The sequence below is a fragment of the Myiozetetes cayanensis genome, unplaced genomic scaffold (assembly GCF_022539395.1).
Source record: "Myiozetetes cayanensis isolate MyiCay16 unplaced genomic scaffold, myiCay2020 scf2-11, whole genome shotgun sequence".
Taxonomy (NCBI): Eukaryota; Metazoa; Chordata; class Aves; order Passeriformes; family Tyrannidae; genus Myiozetetes; species Myiozetetes cayanensis.
This window is the reverse complement of record NW_026087411.1, coordinates 26,785,146-26,811,746: the sequence shown is the minus strand read 5'-3', so window position 1 is coordinate 26,811,746 and position 26,601 is coordinate 26,785,146. Positions and strand designations below refer to the sequence as shown.

Genomic DNA, 26,601 nt, shown 5'->3' with positions numbered 1-26,601 from the left:
GGGTTGATCCTGCCTAGAGAGCTCACAGTCCTGTGAGAAGATAGTGACAGGCAGTCACAGGGGATATCTGATAAAGCTCAGAAAAAAATGCCTGAAGAAAAGAGAATACACAAGGACGTGCAAGTTCCTGAAAGATCGATGTGTCTGGAGAGTGCTAACACCAGTTGTACATTATTACACAAATACTCTGCAATCTCTAGCTGTTTTCCAGATCAAATGCTGCATTTGATATACAGAAATCTACTGGCCAATTTTTTCCCCTGTCCTTTAAATACAGACATTCAGATATTTTGCATTCCATTTGGGATCAACCATTATAAGTCCTCTACCACACAGGTAACATACTGTTTAATCCACATAATCTAATGCCGTGTAGAAGTGAAACAATTACTCCCAAAGATAGACATGGCAAATTGTAGTATGTCATCTTAAGACTATTATCAATTTATGCTTAACAACTACTTCTGAGGCTTCACTGACTATAAACACCAGACCAACAAACTAAACTAAAAAATCCACCAAAACACAGAAACAAAACAGCAACTGCACATGCTGCTCACATAGTTTCAGTGCCAAAAGCTGAATTTCTAACAGATGACAAAATGACACATCTCATCTGCAATACATACTTCTTTCTGGTCATGGTAAAAAAATAAGAAGGCTAATGTTTCTGACCCTTCTGAAGTCAGTGGGAATATAACCATTATCTTCAAAAGGATCAAAACTAACCCACAAATCTTGTTTTCCATTCTCATGAGCAACTTAACAGCGATCATGAGAATAAAGAGTTTAGGATCACATCTAAGGTGATTACAGCCACAAAACACCACTGTGAAAAAAACTGCAGTTCAAATTTCCTTTTTTTCTCTTTTAAGAAGAAAATCCACTGTTCCCCTGATAGGCAGGGCTACAGGGGATTTCACAGCTGGCTTACTGTCCCAGCAGTGAACTGCTACTGAGGAAAGTGACAGCCTCTTCCACACTTGCTGCCTCACAGGCACCAGGGAGTGTCAGGCAGGTTGGAGCTGCTCATTGACACAGATTATTTTTTACTTCAGTTTTCAGCTCTACCGGAAAACTGAACGAACTCACCCATACAAGGGCTTACTGGAACAGATACAATGGAAAGACTGGGTAACTCCAGCAAGGGGGGAGGTGAGGGAAAGACATCTTCATTCACCAGCATCAACACAGTCTCAGATCAGTGTTCACATATCATGAAACTTCACTGTTAATTGCCAGTGTTCAAACAGACTGGAATAAAACATGTTTCATTTCTGTACAAACAAAACCAAACTGTTTGCTTCCCATTTTTCACCCCTCAATAGTTAATTTTGCTTTTTCAGCTACATTGAATTAAAGGTTGTCGGCATTGAAACAAACAAACAAACCCATTTTGCCATGTCACACAACTTGGGCAATATCCTGAAAAAATCTTTCATTGACATATACCTGCCTGTCACATGCAGAATGAGTACATTTTTGGTATTCTTTTCATAAACATTCTCCTCAGGTAAGAGACTGCAGCAGTAAAATGTTATAGAACACTCCTAAAATCTATACAGTGCCACCACACAGTATCTTGCTTTCATCACTGCGAGCCTGATCAAAAGCAAAATTACTTCTACAAGTACAGGATCAAATCACAATTCCAGTTACAACTTCTGTAGCATCACTTAATTGTCCCATGCAAACAATGATAACGTAAGGAATGTGAACTTCATTTTTTAAGACATGGCTTCAGTACCCTTTTCTCAATACTATGCCTGACTATAAAGAACATATAAAGATCACAAACATGCAGAAATAAGTATAGCTTTTAATAAGTAGTAAGTGAAAATGAAGGGAGCCTATACATGCAGATGTGTTGCTTACCTGTCAAAAATCCCATCCCATGTGTGAAACACCAGCAAGTTTTAAAGTAGGTTCAACAGCCTCTTATATAAAGAGAATAAGCAGATATGGCCACTGCCTTGGTGAGATTGCAAGCATCAGCTATGAAAATGTCAATGGTATTTACGAACAGTGGAGTGATGGAAACTTCACTATAGTTTAAGAAGACATGGGAAATTCCTTTCAGGAATTCTTTTTCACCACATATGCAAACTTAAGGCAAAATGCCTTTCTTTAAGTAATGCATGAATAATGCATTCTCTCCGGATAATGCAAACAGGATTGCAACTACAAATTTTAAAGACCACCCGTAATAAGTCTTTGTGAATTTCTAAAAATAATAAAAGAGTAGTTGTATCTAAGATTGCTGACACATTCTCTCTAGAAGATACATTTAGGTTTGAACTACTAAAAAAATAAATGAGCTATCTTTCTTTTCATTATAAATTAACTGATCTCACTCTGTGTATCAGAAAGTATAACCGTATTTATTTTTCTCATTTCAGTTTTATTTATTTAATATTAAATTTCAAACTGTAGAGTGTTCTGTCCCTGAAGCAGCAAAGCTTTTCAGCATATCAAAGAACAACTTCTTGTTCACAGTTATCAGTATCTGGTTAACTGTATATTTATAGAATCATAGAATCAAAAAATGGTTTGGGTTGAAAGGGATCATGGGCAGGGACACCTCCCACTAGACCAGGTTGCTCAACTAAAAAAATTTTGTCAAAGGTTCACATAATTATTTTTAATATAAATAATGAGAAAACCACATGGAGTAACTTCCAATGTATTTATCTTACTTTTATAGCAGTTGTGGTGTTATGTGAAAGAAGGCAAAGAGAGAGCAAAGTTTTCATCTTGCTTAATTTAGGATCAAAAACTGCACACAGGCCTCAAGAACTGAACTGACAGACCAACACAGCAAGCCAGTAAAGCAGAATGATGCAATTGGTGTCTCATAACTAAACAGACTTAAAAAGAAATCTTACATTTTAGGAGAAAAAGAACACTAGTGGGATAACATTTGTCTTTGTAGGATTACAAAATGTTGAACTTGTAGTTTTTATTTGCCCCACTGATTTCACATGGCATTTCTACAGCTATTCCTGGACTAAAACACGTTCAGGGAATGTAATATGCTGTAACCAAGGCCCAGTGCAATATTTCATTTTAAGAAAAAGTATATTAATCATTAAAAAATGTCCTCTGGAATTAGGAACAAAAGAGCAGTGGGAACAATTTGCACTGGTTTAGCCTTTATGACTCAGTAAGTACAGCAGCAGTGATTTGAACCTTCCCATTCCATACTTTGTGGTTGTGCTAGCCCAGCATTTCAAAGCAAACTTCAGTTGCACTGACACAATTTCCCATGTCTTTAGTTCCATAGGGGAGAGAAAGTCTTTTTGAAAATTTAACCTACTTTCACCTCAAGGCTTCATGAGACTCCTTTGAAGTTTATAACCTAAGGTTTCCAAGGGACAACAATTTACATAATTCAAAGGAGAGCTTTAAGGAACAATCACAAATTACTGCTTTTTAAATTAACAGACTTCTACCCTTACAGGGAAAAAGAAAGAAAAGGAAAAAGAATTCAAAACCTCAGATTTTTTCATTAACAGATTATCATGCTTTTAACCTTCTAAGCATTCTACTTAAACCATCAAATGATTTTATTTGTACTCTGTTTATCTTTCTGAGACAATCAGTAACTTGACAAAGGCAGTAACATGCAAGCAAAACTTACGGGTAGGACCAAAAAAATTATGTAATTCTTCACTGTATCATGATAAGATCTGGCAACTCCCCCCCCCCATAGTTCAGATTTCTTTATTCAAGTATAACAGAGTAAATTCAGCTTGCCAAGACATAATGTTCTCTCTGCTATTACTTGAATAATTTAATTTAGCATTTGTTTCAAGAATATTTTCAAAAAGAACATATAAACTCATATGTCCTCTAACCTCTTCAAGCAGTAGCTTCTGCATTTCCTCAAAGAATGTAAACAACTTTAAAACCAACATGGATACTAATGGATAAAACATTACTTTTCTCTGGACAAGGCCAGTAAACATACCCCCTTTCTGTGAATGCTATTTACAGAATGATGGTAACTGTGCAATCAGATAATCGTTAATGAATTTTAATAACGTCTGCCTTGTCTATCAAATCCTGAACTTGGTGATATTTAGGTTCTAGGGAGCTGCCTGTGGCTTCTTAGCCCCAAATAATCAGTCCAAATTCAGTTAAAAAGCAGAGTGAAACAACACTCAGCTATTGGGTTACACATGTGGCTGAGATTATCCTAAGGGATATCTGAACCACTTTGAGTGTTTTATATAATAATACCACATTGAAGTGCACTGTAGAAAGCATTTAATCTCCTCGGGCATATCACCCAGCAACAATTCTTTCCTAACTTTTCCCACACATTCATGGCAAATTTCCAAAAGATCAGAGGTTTGGTGAGTTTAAGCCTCTTTAAATTCAGATTCCTATCTAAACCTCCCTCATTTCTGATCCAGAAATCTCATTAGATGTATCTTCCCATTTCTCAGTGTGCTAGAAAAGCTCTGCAGGCTTCCTTTCCTATTGCTGCTGCAATACAGCAGTTGCCATTAAAGGTCCTGCTCTTGAGTGCTGCTAGCACGAGAACACGTGGCACAAGACTGTATGAGTGAGACCTCAGCAACATGACCACCAAGTTACTCACACCTGAATGCAACCAAAAAGGACTTTCCAGCGCTCTACTGAATTTTAAAGCCCTGAAGATAGACTCTCTTCCTGCCAAAAGTTATTTCATTTTTACTCTTTGATTCTCCAGCAATACAACAAGTGAGATTTCTTGGATGTCCAAAGAAGCTAATTAACTTCTGTTTTAAAACTTGTTCTCCTACTGTATGGGTCCATAAATAAATCCATGGGTAATACGCATCAATATATCCAACACAGATACTGTCCTTTCTGAAAGTTGTCTATATATATATACACACCCCCAATCTTTTCTTTAAGAAATGCTCAGATAAATGTGTTAAAAAGTGTCTAAATTAAGTTTAAATGAAAACCTTTATTTCATTTCTACTTCAGAAATTCAACAGACGAACACTGCACACCGAAAATTTGAAAGAGGAGGGCATCACTCTTTGGCATACTCCTTAATTAACCCTAATGCATTATGCATGATGCCCTTTTGGCTCTGCCATGACATTGCCAGCTGTGGTTCACTGCTTATGTTCCTGATGGGAAAGCACAAGATAACGTAACACTTATCTCTTCCTTTCAGTACCTTAGCTCTCAGTGATGGAAAATGTAACTTGAGAACTTTTCTATCAAATTTACTATATACTGTTTATCTGTATTACAATATGTAATACTTTTTCTATCTAATGTATGGAGAACTACGTTATGGACATGCATACTGAAACACCTGTAGGGAATCCTGTTTTTTTCCTATCTGACAAACCTCAGTAGATTTAATTGCTATTTTACTAAGATGCATTATTTCACTACTCGAGAAAAATGATGGAAAAATAGTGAAGCTACAGCAGCTTTGAGATTTTTTAATGGTATAGATACTACTTTCAGAAATATCATTAAAAATAAACAGTACAAAGACTTATACTGCCCTACAGGGCTGTCTATTTGCAGATGTATTAACAAGATTTCTCCACTCCACAGCGGTGAACAAAATGCAATGCTCTCCAACAATTACATTTCCAAATAGCTTCTCACTCTCTAACACTTCCCACAAATCACATCACATGCAAAGTGCCATCGGATTACATGCAAACACACCATCTTTGGCTCAGGAAATGCCCAAGTCATCAATCTCATGATACTGGGATACCATTCTGGAAAAATGTCATGATATGCTTTACATTCTTCCTTGGGTGTGCACTTTGGCTCTGCTAGAGACTGGGCCAAGCATGCTGTTGGTTGCTCTTACATTAGCATGTCTTCTGCAGAACTTCATGAGAACAGAACTTCTTTCTGTCTTTTCTTTGGCCCTTCATAAAAAAAAGAGTTCTCAAAAGGGGATGAGAGGAATCTAGCAATAGGCTAAAATTTCACATTTCAAGAGAAAAAAAAATGTGAACACACAGAATTAATGAAAACTAATAAATACATGCAAAATCCTCGGTCTACATGTAAGGTTCTCTGTTCAACATGTTTTCATAAGCCTTACTGAAAATGAAGGTCTTTATGAATATCCATTAATCTGTGTAAGCCCCACATACTGGCTTTCTTTGTTCTTACGATAAATATGACTTATCTGAGCCAGGCTTTTTCAATACCTATTGAAAGTCATACTTCACACACCTCTCTTCACTGTCTGAATTTCTGTAGTTCTATAAATGCAACAGTGACCTTTAAAAGCATTAATTGCATCTGTTTTATTTTCCATACTTTCCTGTTTCCAGAACCTGATTAATTTTTGGCAAAGCATATGCTTCATGCAGCTGAAAACCCTGAAAATTCATAAATATAAATCAGTTAGACAATAGGAAACACTGTCCAAAATTCTGACATCATTTAAGCCATCCAAACCCTCTGAAATGAGTAAGACAACACAGAAGAAAATAGTGTGCTTTATCTTCAGGGCATAGTATTTTCTGAAATTCACAAAGCCGTTTTAAGTGGCAAAATTCTGCATGATTATTTTAATATTGGGTTTCTGAAAACAGAAAAGAGAAAACAAGCACCACCACAGACTTTTCAGGAAACTACTTATCAATAAGAGCATTTGAGTTTAGATATCTTGTGTGATTCTGTGAAGCTTCTTGGAAAAACCTATTTATAGAAGCTTATGAAATGGATCTCCTTCATCCTTCTATATGCTGAATGGAAAGTCAAATACCTAAAAGGGCAATTTTTCCTTCATGTGTACTTGGCAAGATGCACATACTCTGTAAGGAAGAGCTGTAACTGAGTCTTTCTTGGATGTATGAAGGATAAAATAGGGTGATCTCTCTAGGTCACAACTTGAAAATTAGATTATGGAAATATGCAGACTTACTACTACCTACACACAATTAAAGTAGTTAAGTTTCTAAGTTAACCTTCATAGTGCCTTCCATGAACACTCTTTGCATTCCTATGAACTACTGTACTGAGATGCACAGCCAAGACTTGGAAGGACTCTATTCAGGTTTCCTTAGTTCTGAACAATTACTTTTTAATGACTGATCAGTTTACTAGAAGAGAAAATAAAACCATTAATGATGACATACAGTTTACATGTACATTTTTTATAGATTTATGTTTACTGCTTCTTACTATTTGTGGAAGTTTTATATACCCTTTACACAGCATCTCAGCCTTGGTGTAGAATCACTGTGGGCTCACAGTACAAGTACACACCACTCACTCTCAACCAGAGAGTCCCTTCTCTTAACTGCTCAGTTGATGTAATAGATCATCTTCTATGTCATAATTTTAAGGACAATGCACTGAATAATTCTAAGCTTGGAGAATGGCCATGTGGGAACACAAAGAGGTTCCTGACATGCTTCTCCACACACAGGAATGACACTATAGGCTGGGCATCACTCTCTTACACAGCCTGTAGTAACTATGTAAGAATAAACCCTGCAGCCATAAAAAAAAAAAAAAAAAAAGTGTGTCTGTTTTTGCTAAAAGTACTCACCCACAAGTGAGATAAAATGGCATGAATTGGATTCCCATAAACCTACTCACACACCCATTAAAAGCATAAAAATAATCTGATGGTGCAGTTTTGAGAAGAAGGGATAAAGTGTAATTTAAGTTATACCTTACTCAAGTTTGGCCCACCTCACACATGGTGCATGGAGCAGAAGACATGTCATGCCAAAACTAAAATTACTCCATGTACATGCTAAAAAAAGCAATGAAAATTTTACTAAATGTTACTAAAGATGCAAAACTAAATGTTTTGTAAATTCCACTCCTTTCCCATGGTGAAATTCTCTTGTGTACAATTATAGTTTGCTAAGCTTACTGTTGTTACCAAAAAAAAAAAAAAAGTTGTATTAAAGTACCCGAATGGATTCCAAAGAGAAGAATTTCCTGCATTTAGAAAAGAAGCTGCAGAAGAATCAAATTTTATATGCAGTTTCCTTTTTCCTGACTCTTCCTTTGGGGTGCCTTAGTTGTTTACTTGTAAGAGCAACACCTAACAAACACAGTCTTAAATGTTTCCCCACAACCTCTTGTGAGACACAGGCTTTCTTTAAATAACTTTTAAAACAGCACTAGCATAAATGAGACATCCTGATAGCTACCCATGTGAACGTTACATTTCCACTTACTTTAAAGGTAGGTTTTATTTTTAAAAATTCATTTTTATCCTGAACCCATTACAGGCAAATTGTCAATAGTGCTTTATGGCCACAAAATACAAGAAAAAGCACAAAGGGTGGTAGGACAATGAACCAGTGGGTTCATGTAGGTCATACACTCAGGTCTCTTCTGTCCAAATGAGAGAACTTACAAATAGGTGTGAGGATGGTCTCAAGACCTACATACAGAGAAAGGACACAAAGGAAGGTCACATTACATGGCTGCAGGGTAACAGATCCTGCTAAAAACCAGTCAGGCACATTTCTTCCAAGGGCTGCTGCTACAGGTTATATCACCCTTATCCTTCCCACTCATCTCTCCCAAGACAAAACTAAACTGAAAGACACAATCCAGCTTTAACATGTAGGATTTCATTTAAAGCAGCATTATTCAATTATCCTACTGGATAAGGAACAGTACTCTGTTCCCACAAGAGCTGTAAGATTAAGAATGCCAGATCAGAAACCAACCAGAATGATGTTAACACAACCATGGTGCAAAGCTTATACAGAGATTCAATGGACACGGTAAGTGATGGGACTACTCCAGTTTGAAAGCCTGCTGCCCCCTTCATCCTGTTTGGATGACAATATTCCTATCTCCTCTGATCTCTGGTAAAAGATAGTGTACAAGACAGACAGACCTGCCAGGAAAGTTATTGGCAAAGCATCTGGCAGGTTGTCTGAAAATTTCTCCCCTCAAACATGCCTCAACCAGAGAAACACACTTTTCCAAGAGGAAAAGTGTGTAATATGTAGTTCCAGCTATTCTGTCCAAGAGATATGAAAACAGTACCTAAAAGGCCCTTAGCTTTACCTGTTATCCTAAAAATCTCCTGCCTGCACATGATCAGATCAGGATTAAAATCCTGAAGTTGAATTTTACGCTTGGCTAAACTGTCTGTAACACAGTGAAACTACTGGCACGGCTAACTCTAAAACCCTAACATGCAGACATGAGGACCACGGTAAAAAAAAATCAGTACAAACTCCAGCTTTCCCTCACCTATTCCATGACGGCAGTTGCAGTGAATTCTGGCCACAAATGCTGACTCAGGACTATTCCCGGGGTTGTCGAGGCCTCAGTTGGTTACAGCAAAGCAATCCATGGAGCTGCAGCTGCAGCACTCACTTGTATGCATGCAAACTAGGAACAAGCCCTAGCTTTGAGAGGGTGTGAAAGAGTCCTGTTCAGTTTGGGTGCTACATCACAAAATACAAGTCCTTCCTGTCTGAAAGAGAAGCATTTAGACTCTTCTGATTGATGCTGGAGGAATAATTTCTCCTACAGGCCCTTGATGAGCCTGGCTGCACTGATAGCCTGACTTGAAGTTTAACACTAAAAGGACTAATGTGAACAATGAATCTTCAGTGAGCTAACCAGGCTTTAATAATCCTTCAAGAGCAGCTAGCAATAACTGAGCAGCGTAACAGCAAGTTTCCCAAAACCGGGTCATCATGCTGGAAACAGGGGCTTGTGTGTGTGAGAGAGACAATGATTACAGTATTTAATCATCAGCTTCACCGTTCCAACTATTCTTGACCATAGTGTCTATTTTAGACAATGCAGGGATCGCGGTCAATGCATTCATACGGTGTAGCAGTCAACAGGAAATCTAAATTTAACATACACAGTATACAAATTTCTGTAAAACCTTGTTCTGCCACAATTTGATATATTCACATAACTTCTTAACTGTATGATATGTGAAACATCACCAGATACTAATCTAACTTCCAGTGCTTCAGGAAACATTCTGAAGAAAGAGTCAAAATCATTTTTAATTTCCTATGATATGAACTGCCTGTAGAAACCATCTGGGAATTAAGAAACACCTACTATTGTACACATTCTGTATATATGCATATCCAGCATTACAGGCAAATAAAATATTAAAATGAGATTTGAATATAATTGTGTATAAATGTGTATATAAAAAGGTACCATAATAGAAACAGTATAAATAACATCACTCTATGATTATCTACATTTTTTTTCTACCCTTTTATCATAGTTAACACTTACCATTAAGAAATCTTTGTCAATAATTTTATATTTAAATTATATTAAAATATTTTAGCGTTAAAATAGATAAAAATACAGAGTTAACTTAGCCTTTTGTCTCACACATGTACACGTCCACTGAAGCAGGGATAATAATGAACAGAATTGGGCCCTAAAAAGTTCTAATTTGACACTAATCAGTAATAAAAGGCAATGCAAACTTGTGTTAAACTGATTACACCCATATAGCAATATCTGCATAATGGCTTAGCTGCTTAGCAACAAAAGTACAGGAATACCAGATAAAATGGATTATAAACTCTGATTAGTCCCAGATGAATGTAACAGTGGCCAGTCAGTTAGGTTAATTTGCACTGTATATCATAAACGACACTCCTCTGAGCTATTATCGCAGAAGACATGTAATTTTTTTGTACAATACACATAAGAGAAATAAGTCTTGCTTTTACATTACCAAAGACAGTTTTGGTCACACACTCCAGTGTGTGTGACCTCTTAAATTAACTTAGAAAATAGGACTTAAAGAAATCATTAGCACGTGATTATCTTTCCTTTTGGTGTTTTACATTTTCTTACCCAAATGAAACAAGTCACTTTAAAAATGGAACTTAATTTTACAGTTTTCTACTAGACTTCCAAACCCTTCCTGGAAACACTTAAATACAACTCATAGTAGAAGGAAGACTGATTACTCTTGGTTTTTAGATGGATCTGATGCATAAAGAGGTTCAGAGATTTGTCACAGTAACAAAGGTATATCATGACAGCTGAAATGGAAATAAAATATCCTAAATTTCAGCTTTATAAAACCAGACTTCTAGCATCACTCAGAGGGTGCTAGGTACAGTGCAAACAGCAGAAGGGAACAGTACCTGAACCACAGTACTCACAATCAAGGATAAACCAGTAGAAAGCCATTAGGTAGAATATAACAGTTAACAGATCAAAATGGTCATAACAGGGTCACTCGAGCTTCTTCCTGGATGTCCTTCAGTTTTGCCACTGTTATATGGCTGATCTCTACCTTCCTACACCAGAACACAGGAAAGAAGTGAATGGCTTTGCATGTGAGCCCAGGAGCTATGCTATGGATAGATAGGCTGATTTTAACATTGTATGGAAGAAGATTGTTTTTATGGGTGGTATAAGTCTAACAATTACTTGTTTCCTCTAACATAAATAGCTATAATGTTGATTAAGGGTCCTTTGCAAGTTCTGCAACTCTGTAATTCAAAAGGAACATTTTTCTGTGCTAACAATATTCTCTACGTCTGTTGAACATAGTGCTATGAAAAGAGAAGGAGAGTACTATTTTCAAATTTATCTAATTTCATAAAGTTTGATAAAAAATTCAAATGGCAAATGTTAAAAGCAGTAGCTCCCTAGTCTTCTAATTTTATAATGCATTATCATAATAAAGCTTTCACTGTCTTAAATTATTTTTAAACCATTTTATTTCTTAAGTATTTATTAGGATAATTCACTATAAATTATAGGCTGTGCACATATACATGTATGCATCTTATAAGGTAGAGGTTTAGAAAATTTTAAGTACTATGAAGAAGGTTGACAGGGCTGTAGGAGGAATAAAGTGAAGCTAGTTATATTTTCTAGAACTTCCCATTAAAAAACACTTTAATTCTCACACTTCCAAAACTTCCAAATGTGAATGAATATCATAAATACAAGAATGTCTTCAGAGAAAATAGCCCTAGAAACACTTAAACCCCCTTAGACAACCACCTGACTGAAGCATTATCAATAAATTCTACCACTGATACTGTTCCATAGTTGATCCCTGAAGCATGGTATGAGGTTAGAGTAAAGAGGACCCTGAAGAGGAGAACTGGGCAGCATCAGTACTACTGTCAGGTAAGACTCTCCTTACTGAAAAATCAAGGGACCAACACATAGAAGAAGAGGAAGAGAGAAGATAGGAGGAAGAGTGAAAACAGCATGAAAACAGCAGTAGTCCTGAAAACTCCTGACGTTTTCTCAAAAAAATGACACAATGAAGTCCTGAATAAATCAGAGAGGATGATAAGCAGAGGTCAGTTATTACAAAGATGCTGCACCCTGTACGCCAGGCCTTGGGCAAGTTGCACTATGGGAGTGCCAAATACAGAATACAGTATTCATCATTTCTATTCCCGCTGACAGCCCACATGCAAAACACAACTCAAACTTCTGAATACACTGATAGATGCAATGACCATATTCTGGCAAAGCAAGAAGGGAAATGCTGCCATAGTATAAGAGTGTTGAAAACCACTATCCAACTGTGACACAATTTTATAAGATATGCTGCACTAAAATAGCTAAGCTCCTTCCACATAAAAACACTCGTCAGCTGAGGTCCTGCCTGTAGATTTTACACTCTTTCTGATGTGTAGGACTGGGTTGTGAAGTTCATACTTTAAACTATCACATATAAAACATCCTATATCAGCTCTCTTAACTTCCAGATCAGACTGCAGAAGAATACAAAACTATTCCTGAAGTACAACATTTGAATATATAAAATTTTAATATAGAATGTTGATTTGGGCAGGGATCATTTTTTGATAGGCTTAAAGCAAACTGGTTTGGTCAAAGTTTGCTTTTGGATTAAGCAGAAACATGAGAAAAGTCAGTCCCAAGAATATTTCTTTAAAATAAGGAAGTTAGATGGGATTGCTGGAAGAAATTTAGATATATAGGGCTAAGAACACATTAGTGTATAACATATGCCGATTTTAGACATTTTTTGGCACAATTCCAAAGTAATTTAAAATATGATCCCTTACTTGTTGTGATAATAATAGTATCATTTAGCAAATGACACTAATGTTTACAGTCTATGTAAAAAAATAAATATACTGAAGCATACTTACTGTAAAAAGCATATTAGGCAACTTTTCCACAGTGTCTTCAGCTGATTACTGAAGGAAAACACTGCAGTATATAAAGTCAAGTTTTTACATTTGCATTTTTGTGGAAAAGGAACAAAGCAAGCAATCTCATTACATGAAGACAACCTCTGAGTGCTCTGACAATGAATACTGAGTCAATCTTCCCATTAAGTCAGGCTGTATACAATAAATACGCTCTACTTGAAATGTAAAATTTAATTCCAGCCCGATCACTACAGGGACCAGTTCTGCAAAGCAAAGCAGCCATGGCATGGCATAAAATCACAATGTAAGTAACTACACACTACTGTGAAACATATTTTAAAACCCATTGTACAAAAGCCTTTGTCTTGGTAAAGTTATTTTAACCATAGACTATGTTGGTTTAAGCAAGTTTTTCTACCTGTTTTTCCACTGAACCTGAGCAAATCCTTCAGTGACTAATTTACTTGGTACATTTTCATTTGTTGTCATTCATATATAATTTAAAATTTTAGCAGATGTACTGCTTTTGCATATTTTTTGGTGTTTGGTTGTTTTGTCTCTTTATAAAGAGTTCTTTGTAAATTGTTCAGAGGCCATGCTCAAAAAAATCCTTCAGGTTCTCAAGTGTGGGCTTTTAATTTGATTGGGTATCACTAGGTGTAGTTTTGGTTATTTGATAAGAGACACTCGCCTATGACTTGTAAACTGTAAAACACTTAAGTATCAGTTCCGCTGAGTTCAAGAAAATCCACAAACTACAGTTTCTCTCTGTTAAGAGAACTGGGAACAGAGAAGATGGTGAGAAGAATTTCTGAATATCTTTGATGAATGGCTTTGAAGAGCAGGGAGGAAATCATAAAAGCATTATACAAAAGAGGGAGAACAGATCAAAAATACAAAAGGAAAGGAATGTCCAGGAAATCAGTGGAGTAGCAGGAGAATCTTTGGTCATAATTCACTTAATGTAAAACTGATCTTTACCGATGTTCTGCCACATGATTCCTATCAGGCTGCTGATACATTTATTTACACTTCAGGGAGTGCACTTAGTCATAAAGGTCCCTCTCTGTTCACCTCACTCCAGTACAATCCTGTTATCACTTCCTTCATCTGAAATAATATGCTTAGTTCTAGTTACAAACCTAAGAATAATACACTAGAACAATTTAAGAGTATGTTCACACATATAATAAAAGACTGAATGCATGAAACATTCTCCACAGACATAAATTGTATACACACCTTCCTGGGCCACTGTTTTTTGTGTCAACTTCAAAGCCTATAAAATGCTAATGCAATTTCACTATTTTAAGAACTGTATAAACATATTAAATGTTTGCTATTTCCGTATTTGAACCATTATAATCTTGATCCTACTAGCTGCTTTTCAATGGTTTTCCCACTGCCTTATTTATCTTTCCTGACAATCCTGCTAGATCTTTTAGTCACAGCTTTTCTGTAATTCTACACACATAACTCTTACAATTGCTTACTTGTGACATACACAGTTTTGGTTACACGTGTATGTGAATTCACATTATGTGAATATATAGGTATTTACAAGTGCACACACATACACTCACACACTCTATTAGCAACTCTTAATTTTGTTCAACATAATAATTTAATTATTCATTTAATCTTTTCATTAAATTGACTCAAATACCCAAATGCAATGTCTTACTGAAAAAAAATAAAACACCAACCCCACAAGTTTCAAGGAAGTTGATTGCTTTTCAAGTGTTTCATTTAAAACACACAAATATCTAAACCTATTCCTTATAGGTCAAAAATTTATTCCATTGAAATAAATGGCATTTTTACTTCATAAAAACATAGAATGCTTTTGGTTGGAAGAGACGTTAAAGATCACCTAGTTTCAAATTCAGCTCAGCTGAATGACAAGAGAGAAACAAGAAACTAAAAAAAGAAACCAGAAATATTCTGCAAACACAACAGGTTTCAAGCACTTAGACTGACTGGATACAGACTGAGCTACACCATCCAAACGTTCACTTTTATATAAGCAGCAAATCCAAAACATGCTATGAAGAGGAATTCTGTATAAAAAATTACCAACAAGGAACACACTATGGTAACAGGCTCTCATTATCAGCTCTCTCTGCCTTCCTTCTTGCTCCTCAAGCACACACATGGCTTTAACACTATAGGAACTTGATAAGAGTTATACCCATTTCCTTTCTTTTTTGAACATTTTTTTATACTACACAGCACAAGAAAACTGAAAAAATGAGTTCTGCCATAACTCCATTTCTAACAAGATTGTTTTACAATTTCTACACCAAATACTGGATGTTAAAAACGTTTGTACTTAATTCAATAAATGATGCACCCTACTAATGTACCAAAGAAACACAGAAAATGGCTCCTTAGTAATTTTTGTGTATTTTATGCATGTGGCTTTATTATTTTTTAACTCATTTACTGCCATCTCCTGGTACCTACATGGTAATAGTACTTACGCTACTTAACAGCAGCCAGTACTCCTGTACAATACTACTGAAATGCCAAAAACTTAACAGAAATATTTTCAGAATATTGCTGTCCTTTTTATGTTGTTGTCTTTCAGTCTGCTAATAGTGAATACTGTTCCTTGGGCACAAACTGGTAAAAGGCTCACGTAGCTTACCTTTGTCTGGAAGCAGCAGTAAAGTTGTGTTAAATATGGATGTTTCCGTGCTAACGCAAGAATTCTCTTTTCTGTCATTGTACAGTCTACGTCATCATCTTGAAGTATGACATCTTTCTTCAAGACTTTCACTGCGTATACTTCATCTTTACCTTTTAGCTCAGCTAACATTACCTAAAAGAAAGAGAAATTCTGTTTACATATGAACAACAGATGGCATAAATGCAGGGTTGCATATGAGCTTAACTGCACTGGAAATTTTAAGACAATTACATGCTTTCCTGAACAAAGCTGCAGTTTATAAAATAAAAAGTACAGTATTGTAATTTTAGAAAAATATACCTCTGGAATTCTTTTAATATGAAAGAGAAGGTATCTATTTTGTTAATTATCTTAATAAGTACCTATTAGCGAAGTCTCAAAAAGTAAACAAGGAAGGAAGTTGATATAGAACAGAAATTTATTTCCCACTTTTATCTCTCACTTTTGTTTGTGAGATTTGAGTCTGATGAACTTAGTATACAATCCAAAGTTACCATTCCAGCTGCTTTCAAGTTGTTGATTTTTAACTACTACTATTGTTTAAAGCTTGGGCCCTATATTCTCTTTAAGGTCAGTTCTGGCTTGGAGCCAGGGTAATCTTCACAGAAAGGATTAGAAAACAGGGAGACAAAAGAACTGCTTCAGCCCTGTTCCCTTGCATCTGCAGTTCCCGTATATCAAGGAAGGAAGAGTGTACTTCTGAAACAGACTCCCATTTCAGTCCTCCTCTTTGATTCCACAGTACAGAGCAGTGTGAAAAGAAAATCTATAAGACCTGTAAATAAAGCAATTGCAATCTCCAACAATTCTCTACTGTGGGAATGTATCTGGTGAGTTACATCTTTGCTGCTCATGTGGTATTTTGGGCAGCCGTCTAAGCCCTTGTCATATCGGAGTGGAAACGCTTCAGTTCTGCTTCCTCCAGCACTGAACACACCCGCTGAGGAAAAACAAGCACACAAACTGTTCTGTGAAATAAGTAAACTTGAACTGGGTATTATCTAGAAAGTGAAGTAACTCGATAGCATTATTACTGAGCTGATTTTTCCTGCTTGACTAAAAGAAATTTAGTTGAACAGTATGTATGTAACTGTATGTATGTCTTCATTACTAGTATCCTGAAATAATGGAACATTGACACTTCATTTCAAAAGGCTTGACCCTGGTGAGCTAAGCGAGTTAAAGCACAGAAAATGTCAGCTCATTAGGTGGCTGATATTTCTGATCTGTTGGGTGAAGCACTTTCTGAACACTTCCAAAGCAACACAGTCAAAAACCTCCTGCACACCAGTCTCAAACAAAAAAAATAAAAGAAAAAAGCTACCCACCTTGCCAAAGCTGCCTTTCCCTAATACTTTGATGAAGTTGAACTCTTCGAGGCCTATTCGCTTTCCCTGGGCTTTATTGACCTCCCCATTTTCACCATTCTCCCCAGGTTTGTTAAGCTGGTTGTCTGTTGACGTCGTAGCTGTCGCTCTGTGTTCCTCTCCCCGATTGTCAAATGATAATGCTTTCCTTATGTTGTTTTCCAGCTCCTTGATTTCTGTTGAAATGTGAGCAGTTAAACAACCATCAGAAAAACAGCCTGTGTTAGTCTGTATCAGTGTGGGAAGGGACATTCATCATCTCTGAATGCTGTGTTTAAGAGCTATGGTTAAGAATACATATTTAGCAAACTGCTTCTCCACCTTACAGTAATCAGCCAAACCTCTGCTCTAACAGGAAGGGTGGCCTTTTAAAATGAACCTAAGAGAATGACATATCCAAAACTTGAAAGATAAGTCAGAATAGTAGCCAAATAGTTGTTTTAGTGACTCTGGGTGTTCCTGTACCACAGAGAAGTACTTTGTTTTGAATATCTCTATCTTCCTGCAGCACTTACTCATCTTCCTGCTTAAGTACTTTAGAGCTGTGTCTTCAAAAGTTCAAAGGATAGTTGGGTGTCCCAGTCCTTGAAGTCAACATGAATGGAGCATCTTATTCAGCTCCAGCTGTTATCAGATGCCTGCCAATAAAGTATTTGACCATTCCTAGTGCTGCTTCAAGCAGCAATTGTGTGGATCTCAATGGTTCTGAAGGTTTCTCAGTGTCAAATACAGTGAGTCTTGGTGACTAATGGACCTTGAGGTCTGTCCCAAGCTTTGCATGTTACTTATGCCTGATGGCCTTGGAAGCAACTTTACTGGACAACTAAAAAAGTGAAATTTAAGAGAGAACTTAGACAGATTCTGACAGCAAAACATCAGATATTTTAAAAATTATTATTTAATCAGAACAATTTCTGTGAAACCAAAAGGTTGACAAATTTAAATCAGTTCTGGATGCAGAGGTTTACAGTCCTTAATTACAACAGAGGTTTGGAAATGTCTTCCTTAAAATAAGGCTGGGAAATTTCTCAACTGTAAACAACTTTCAAAGAATTTGACACAAAAATATCTGTCTTCCTATGTCTTGATGCAAAGATTTTTCATTTGTCCGATTACATACGTGATGGTACATAAGATACCTTACAGACTTCTGATTTTTTAAAAAAACAAATAAATCAGACTCAAAAAGTGCTACTACATACACACTCTGTCAATCAGCTGTTCAGCTGAATAAAATAGCCAGTATCAGTGAAGATTAAAATATTTTTGTCCAAATCTATCTATTAAAAAAAAGCACTGAAAAGAAACATGGTTTTATGAGGCCTCTAGAGACCACATGGACACGGTAGCATAGCCTATCTCGATGGAAGTTTTTATTGTCACAGATGTTCAACATGGAATTACTAGGAGTCAATTTTATCTCAAAAACTTATTAACAGACATAGGATTTTCAGATAAATAAAGGTTCTCTCAAGTCCTGTGTTAATGTTTAAAATATTCTCACTCTTACAACAGATTATATAACCACCTTCCATAAAGGTATTTTTGTTGACAAGGACCCACTTAGTAAACTTAACAATATTTTAAGATGCCTGTTTTATAATTTTCCCTTTAAAAGCCACTTTATTTCACAGATTTAAGTGAAATGAGAAACAGGTCTTTTAGAAAAGTTTTTGCAGTTCAAAACTCTAAGTGCTTCAATTTATGGTGGTAACTACTTCACTGATTTGGTTCTACAGAAGCTGGGGCTCACAGGTTTTACCCCTCATAAAGAAGGAAAATGTGTGACAAAACATGTCAGTTAGGAAATAAAAAGATATGTTTGACCTTGGTCACATGGAGATGTTGGTGCTGACTTCGACCTATCTTCTTCTGATGATGCACTTCCTGGAACTGGTGGTTGAGTCTCTGCACCTGCAATTAGCTAAGAACAATTCCAAAAGGAGTACTCAGCTGTGAGATCTTCCCATGCCAGAAGGAAATTTAATTCAACAACTTTAATTCATAAGTGGAAGTATGATTCAATTTGAAAGTGTTCTAGCCCTATGGATTCTTACTAGTAGAACCTCAGCCATACTGTAGATGGCATCACATCAAAAGGAGACCATAATATAAACACAGAAAGAACAGGTAATTGAAAGAAATACAGGTTCTTAAGATGAAATAAATGCAGCAAACATATCCAGTGAGTGGGAAAGTTTTGAATAGCCACCACGAGTCTGTATTCAAATCTATCCCATAAATACGTTTAACTACAACAAGTATCAGCAAGCACTGCAAACTAACTCATGAAGTAACAACACGACAACAGCTTTGCCCAGGAATGTCAGATCAGTTGATTTATTCTTGAGTTTCCCACGTTTCTGTAACATTTTAAACAGTGCACATGGAATCCCAGTGTGCAATAGGTAGGAAAATGAACAGAAGCACATGTCAGTGTTTAAAGAAATTATGGTTAAAATTGCCTATTTCTGTAAGAGAGAGCAATGTGTCTGTGTTGTCACAATCATACAGAGATACAAAGCATGGGTTCATTCTGATCCAGGATACATATCATCAGTCTAGTATAACTCCATTGGCTTTGGATGTACTTGGGGTGACCTATGCTTTTTACTTCTAAAATAGCCTATAATAGTGAAGATAACTGTGGAACTGTCATCTGGCAAACAGCTCCTCTTCATAAGAATCAGCACATTGCTCATTTATCAGCATTTACAGTACTATGGAGTAGATCTGTCTCCCAGTCAATTATCCAATGCCAATTCTGAGCCAAACAGGCATTTATGTTTTTATGAAATGTTGTGTCATACACTCTTTCTCTGTCAGATCTCCTTCCCCAAATTAAATAGGGGAAATTCTTCCAGTTCTTTACAGACTCCAGGTTTGCAGCATTGCAGTAGGTCAAAATAAATTTCATATCAAAGTTCAGAATAGATGATTTGCACTTATAAAACAAAAGCCAAAGTCTTATATCTGTACTGATTTAAAAAAAAAAAAATTGTGCAAGTCAGTTCAGTGGGATTGAACTCCACCTAATAAAGTTACAATACAGTCATACTTATCTCATTTTTTTTTCTGATAATCCATAGTAAAATTACCTTTTTCCTCCTCTGCCCACTATTAGTGATCTTATCTGGAGTGACTCCAAGATCTGCAAGAACTTTAGCTATGCCTCTAGCATCCACTCCACAGTTTGGTGCCACATTTGTTTCACAGCGTCGATGTACATTCATCTTGCAAACTGTAATGAGATGTAAAGTAAACTAAATACTACCTTGGCATGCATCTTACCTAAATCAGACCTTATTGGACCTACCAAGAACTTTTTCCAATAAATACAATCTCAGTAGGAAAACACTTAGTTGGATTTGAAGGTACACTTCAAAGCTAATATAAAGTTATTAACCTGGTTATCATTCTGGTATGATAACATAGAATAGTGTTTTCACCCAATACCCAGAACAGACACAGGAACAAATGAAAGTATCTAATGATCATGTAATTCTTAAATAGAATTTCAAGGAAAGTCCTTCAGAGCTTGGATTTTAACAGTCCTCTACCAAGAGCACAACATTAGAGATCCATATGTATTATTCCCTCTTTCTCTACTCTACTGAAGTAGATTAACTCCTAATGCAGGCAATCATAAAACCAATATGCTTCAAGTTTTAATAAAAGTGTTGCACACCCACTTTCTTTAGATGGCAGTCCAGTTACTAGGTTCTTTCTCTTAAATCTCCTGAGACTAACACACTAGTAAGAGGGGAAAAAAGTTACATTTCTTCCAGGTTATGGGGCAGGGGCAAGAACCACAATTCCACTGAAACTCGTGGAGCATGGTGTTGTTAGGAGCAGGTGACATATTTTATCTGAGACTTCAGTGCCCTCTTGTGGTAAAACTGCAAGTGTAATTAAATGCTAGATTAACATCCAATTGCTCAAATTAGTCACTTCATTACTTTTCAGAGAAAACAAAGAAAAATTATGTATTTATGAAGTTGTATTTCACTATATTTTTCATCAATGATCCTTTCACTGTACAAGCCCTAAAGAAAAAAACACATTTGCCTCTGGGACTACACCCAGGCACTGCATCTGGCAGTAATATTGTGCTTCAGAAAGCCACTGCCTTTCCTCCTTAAATATGTATCAGCTCACAGGAGCAAAAGGAATTGCTAAACATGGTATTTACAGTAAATGTATATGCAGTGAGGAAACCTCAGTGGCAAGTAAAACATCTGACCTAGGATCCAGAAGAGTGGACAATGAGGAACTAAACTGCTTGGAATAAGGCAAGGAGGAAAATTTTGTACAGTCCAACTTTATGAACATATTTTGTAATAGAATGCAAAGGAGTGACTGGTGGAAAAAAAAAAACAAACAGAAGAAGAATAAACCTCTCTTACACACTTTTCATGGTGTTAATAACCACAATGGGTAAGCAAGTACATCTCTGAAGAAGGGAGTCACTCACTACTTGTTAAAGAGAGAAAAGCAAGCACAGAGAAAATGACATTTTCAGCTCAGCTGTTCTACATTTCATGAAGAAAAAAATGCATTTTTCTAAGCAATAATTTTATGAACAAGAAAAAAGCAACATAGCACTATTTTTCTATGCATCTGCTACACAGTAAATGCATACATATGAGAAATAACATTATTTTTTACAGTTAAGAGTAAATGAACCATTATGGTACTTGAAGTAGAATATGAAAGCGAACTCATATATTCACAGATTAGGTGGAGAGATACTACAGCTCAGGCTAAAAAAAAAAAAAAAGAAAAGACAAAACACCTGGTTTAATTGAAAAATCTTCACTGATCTTCACAATAATTAAGCTAGCAGTTGTGCAAATTTTCAATAGCAGCAAAGTAATAGTATTTAGAGCCTAATATTTAATCACTGGTCACTAGATAGAATCATAAGGGAAGATGTGAACTTCAGAACACACTCACTGTGCATAACTTTGCTATGGAAGAAATTTCTTCTTTCCCTTGCTGCTCAGCAATTTGTGACATGAAACATTAGGTCTGACCTTCACCTATAATTATGTCTCATCTTAAATGCAAAGGATATATTTAATAGATAACATGTTTATGCATATATGTGACTTCATGTTTCTGCTGCTGAGAAGTGTACATAACATGATTTTCGTATTTATGAAGATGGACCTATCCATTTGTACAGTGTATCGAAACAAAAATGCTTATAATTCCACTAGGCACTTCTTTCTAAGAATCTGACAATCTTCATGACATTACTCCCTTCAACCCAGTAACTGAAGTATTTTATTCACTATTTCTAAAACACTACTTTCCTTTGCAACTGTTTGTACTGTTTTCTCCCCCCCTTTGGAACACACAGATCAGTTCTAAACAAACAGATATAGAACCAAACATTTTTGAGAGCTAAAATGACATGAATGCACCTGCCAGACTTATTTCCCATACAGTTACTGTACAGAGTACGTAGTTGTCCTTAAGATGCAGAATGTAATGAATCCTTTATTTTCTGGAATAGAGGGGCTAGGCAGACCATCAAAAAGGATGATTTAGCTGGACAGAATACCTCATAATCTGGATATGGGCACACAGGACTGGTTCTACCTAGTCTAGCTAATATATAATAGCAATTTTTGAAGATGATATTAAAGGGAATAGTAGTTGGAATAATGATGTTTAAAAAGTTTAACAACCTGAAAACACAAAAGGCACATAATCTGTAGGGATGTAAATTCTCATGCTCCTTATTTTCTGTCAACTTCTAACATCCTATATGGCAATAAACCTACACGGCAGTGAGTGCAAAATGTCACTGACTGGTGTTGGTAAAGGACCATTTTCTAACCATGATGGCGATTCCCTACACTTACTTTCTATTCATTTCTATACATTTTGGCAAAGACAGAAATCTTGAAGTCTTTCCAAGTCTACAAGTTACTTCACAAAGAAAAAGAAAAGCTCTGAAGTGGTGCCTTACCTTTGCATTGTAAACCTTGTCTCAAAAGACCCCAGAGCAATGAACCACAGTGGTCACAGAAGGTGGGCACTTTGTAATTGTGAATGCTGAACTTGTGAGGCATGTTGACACTGAAACGCTGGGATCCCACTTGCTGAGAAAGGAGAGCACAGCATATTTAGTTCTCATTAATTTCTTTGCAATCAATGTATGCCAAGGCCCTATTATGTTTTGAAATCACACAGAATTCAAATAAGATCAAATAGGTCTGTGCTCAGATGATGACCATTGCATTAAATATACTCCAACTCCAAAGCTGTTCTCACTACTTTAGAGGGGGAAGGGTTGTTGTTGTCCAAGAGATAAAGAGTCTACTTCCTAGTACTTCTGGGAACAACAAATACACAGCTATCAGGAAAGATCTCTTAATGTGGAAAGCAAGGAAGTCACTCCCAATTGTTTTAGGAGCAGGAGGCTGAACTTCTACAGGACTAAGAAAGAGAAATATATCATGAACCCTTTACCTTTTCATATCCTACTCTTCTTTAGATTATGATAATGACAATGATAGATTGCTGTGTTCAGGGACTCCAAGGTATGATTACTTACTAATTAAAGGACGTCATTGATAAGTTTTAATAGTGACCATTGCGTAGCAGGAGATTTATTTTTATGTTTTTCCTTCCCTTTCCTATTACCGCTGGCTTTTCTCCAGTGATCTAGTACCCCTTTTAAACAATGAGAGCATTATATCAGCAAAGTATGCAAGTCTCCACCAGTCTGGAGCCTGGGAATATAAACCTAAGCAACGTTTTGTATCTTCCCATGAGTACTAAGCAAAACCAGCACTAGCCAAACACAGTCCTTTATCACAATCACATGCACATGATCACATTTCACATGTAAAATACTGGTTGTGAACCAGATATTAAAGAATGCTTCCAGGAAGGAAAATGGTAATGAATTGCACAGGAAGAATGAGATCAGTTAGTGCCTCACTCAAACTTATATCAAAGTTGAAAGAAAGGATTAAAACTGCTCTGTTGCATACAACTGATTTCATGTGAATGTAGGTTTTTAATAAACAAAATTAAGAAATGTACTTCTTCTGTGTGGCCAAGGAGCTGTGATCACCCAAAGACTACCTCCCCAATTTCAATGGTGAAAGACATCGAGCCCTTGATGTTGAACAAAACAGAAGAGGACAGTGAGCATTCATTTGCTTTTCTGTTGAAACACAAAAGAAAAGCTTCTGTATAAGATAAAGCATTCACTGTTTACAATTGAGGGCTAAAACTACCTAAAAACCCTGTAACTACACTTGCCCACCTGCACCCTATCAACTCAGACTCCCCAAAGCTGAGGAGTATAAGGGAGCTGAACACTACAGCAGCCACATTGCTCCCTGGTGTATCACTGTCCACAGAAAATAACACTGATTTCCTAACCTAGCTTAGAAGGGCCACCTTAGCTGAGAGAGATCTCTAATTCAAATTAAGTTCCTTTGAGAATGATTCCTTTGTTTTATCCTCTGATCCAAAGCTGAATGTGCTGTTGGCAGATAATGGAAACATAGAATCGTTAAGGTTGGAAAAGACCTTTAAGATCAACAAGTCCAACTGTCAACCTAGTCCATCACTATGTTTACCATTAAACCATGTCCTCAAGTGCCGTATCTACAGGTTTTCTGAAGGCTTCCAGGGATAGTGGCTCCACCACTTCCCTGGGCAGTCTGTTCCAATGCTTCAAAAACCTTTCCATTAAGAAACTGATCTAATTTATCTAATCTAAGCCTTCCCTGGTGCAACTTGAGGCAATTATTTCCTCTTGTCCTGTCATTTGTTACTTGGGAAAAGAGACTGACACTCCTTTCAGGTAGCTGCAGATATATTAACCTCCCTGACAGTACAGTTCTGAAGGCAACTGATTTAATTTTCAGGTGATGTCTTCATTTATTTAAATGCATGATAACATAAAGCAAACATCATATTAATTCCATTAATAAAAAAAAAACTTGCTTGAGATGGGAAGTAACTATGCTGGAAAACCTCTCAGCTACAAAGTATCTTGTGTTATCACTACTCCCTTATGTAACATCCACAGGCCTTCTTCAACACATGGATGGTCTTTGCTCTACATTTTGACAGCTTGGATGCAGCCTTTGTTGAGACAAAACTTTGCAAGCAAATTCTGGGCAGTTTTTTACACTGATGCAAAATACACAAGCACGGTGCCTGTCCTATCAGCTGTTAATGACTCAGCCACACCAAATGCAGCTAAGAGAGTAAAGGATCCCAGCTTGCTTCTTTCAAATTAAAACAAGAAAAACTTACTTAAACTCAGAAATGGAGCATGTTAAAAATGAAAAGAACAGGAAAGAGCTCTCTGAGACTTCAAGCATTCAGATGTTATAGAAAGTATACTACTTAGAAATAAATTGCTGTATGGTAATTCCCACATATATGAAACTGTGATAGCAATCTGTTATTCCAAAGTAAATGCTACACCACAAGATGACCAGAAAGGCACAAAAAAAGACTGTACCATTTATTGATTAAACAGAGGAGATGACACTACTTCGAACAGATGAAAGACAGAGTTTTATCTAGAAAAATTATTTTATAAACATTTACCTCATCATGAGTTTCCTGTTTTTTTAAGCCAGCACACTTTGTTATTATAAGTTCATGGCATCTCTTGTGGACTACACAAGTGCAAACTAGAAAGAAAAAAAAACAGATGAAAGAATTAGATTTCATGAAGAATAATTTGAAAGACTGATTTAAGAAGACTAGAAACACTGGGACTTGAAAGTGTGCAAGTGACTGATGGTGACTTGGTGAGTCCTATGAAATAAGTTGGTTTACAAAGGCAGAAGATAATGGACTTTCAAGAGACCAAAGAATTCTAAGATAACTGAAGCATATCTCCCAAAATCTCAGTCTATAAAACTATAAATTAATTCTGAACTATTATCCACAATTTTTCTCAATTTTTAAATATGCTGTTTATTTATACATCTGATAAAGTCCACAATCTCCACATTATATGAGACACAATGGCAGAATTCCTGTATAGAGAGCTTCCAGGGGAAAACAGACATAAAGATAACTCACTGAACAAGTCAAAAGAACAGAAAAAAAAAAAAGTCAAACATTCTTTCTGTAACACATTATCATAAGTTGATAACAGTAAAAGGTTTCAGGAGACAAAAATGCTTTGTCAATATACATCTGATTATTTAATCAATGAATAACATTTGCAGATTTGACAGATAAGATTAACAATTACAAGGTCTATCATGTTGTAGAATTCAAGGTCATTAACTAAAGTAAAAGACCTCATTGTGAAGAAATGTATTTCACTTTCTCCGGTTTTGGTCATTGTTGTAAGAAAACAAAAAAATCAGAAGTCAAGGTATCACCACCATGTGTTAATACAGTAATTCTTATTCTACCATGTAAAACT

At 36.2% G+C, this 26,601-nt stretch overlaps 1 protein-coding gene across 2 annotated transcripts in view; it reads right to left on the bottom strand.

Annotated features, from left to right (window-relative positions):
- PRKCE (protein kinase C epsilon) overlaps window positions 1-26,601 on the bottom strand; it is a 282,503-nt gene that overhangs the window by 82,917 nt on the left and 172,985 nt on the right. For both annotated transcript variants that reach the window (XM_050314608.1, XM_050314607.1), the window contains exons 5-10: window positions 25,767-25,852; window positions 23,155-23,287; window positions 20,273-20,415; window positions 19,002-19,098; window positions 17,136-17,350; window positions 15,766-15,939 (exon numbers count right to left, since the gene is read on the bottom strand). In XM_050314608.1, the coding sequence (XP_050170565.1) occupies window positions 15,766-15,939; window positions 17,136-17,350; window positions 19,002-19,098; window positions 20,273-20,415; window positions 23,155-23,287; window positions 25,767-25,852 (848 nt within the window). The remainder of the gene's footprint in view (window positions 1-15,765; window positions 15,940-17,135; window positions 17,351-19,001; window positions 19,099-20,272; window positions 20,416-23,154; window positions 23,288-25,766; window positions 25,853-26,601) is intronic.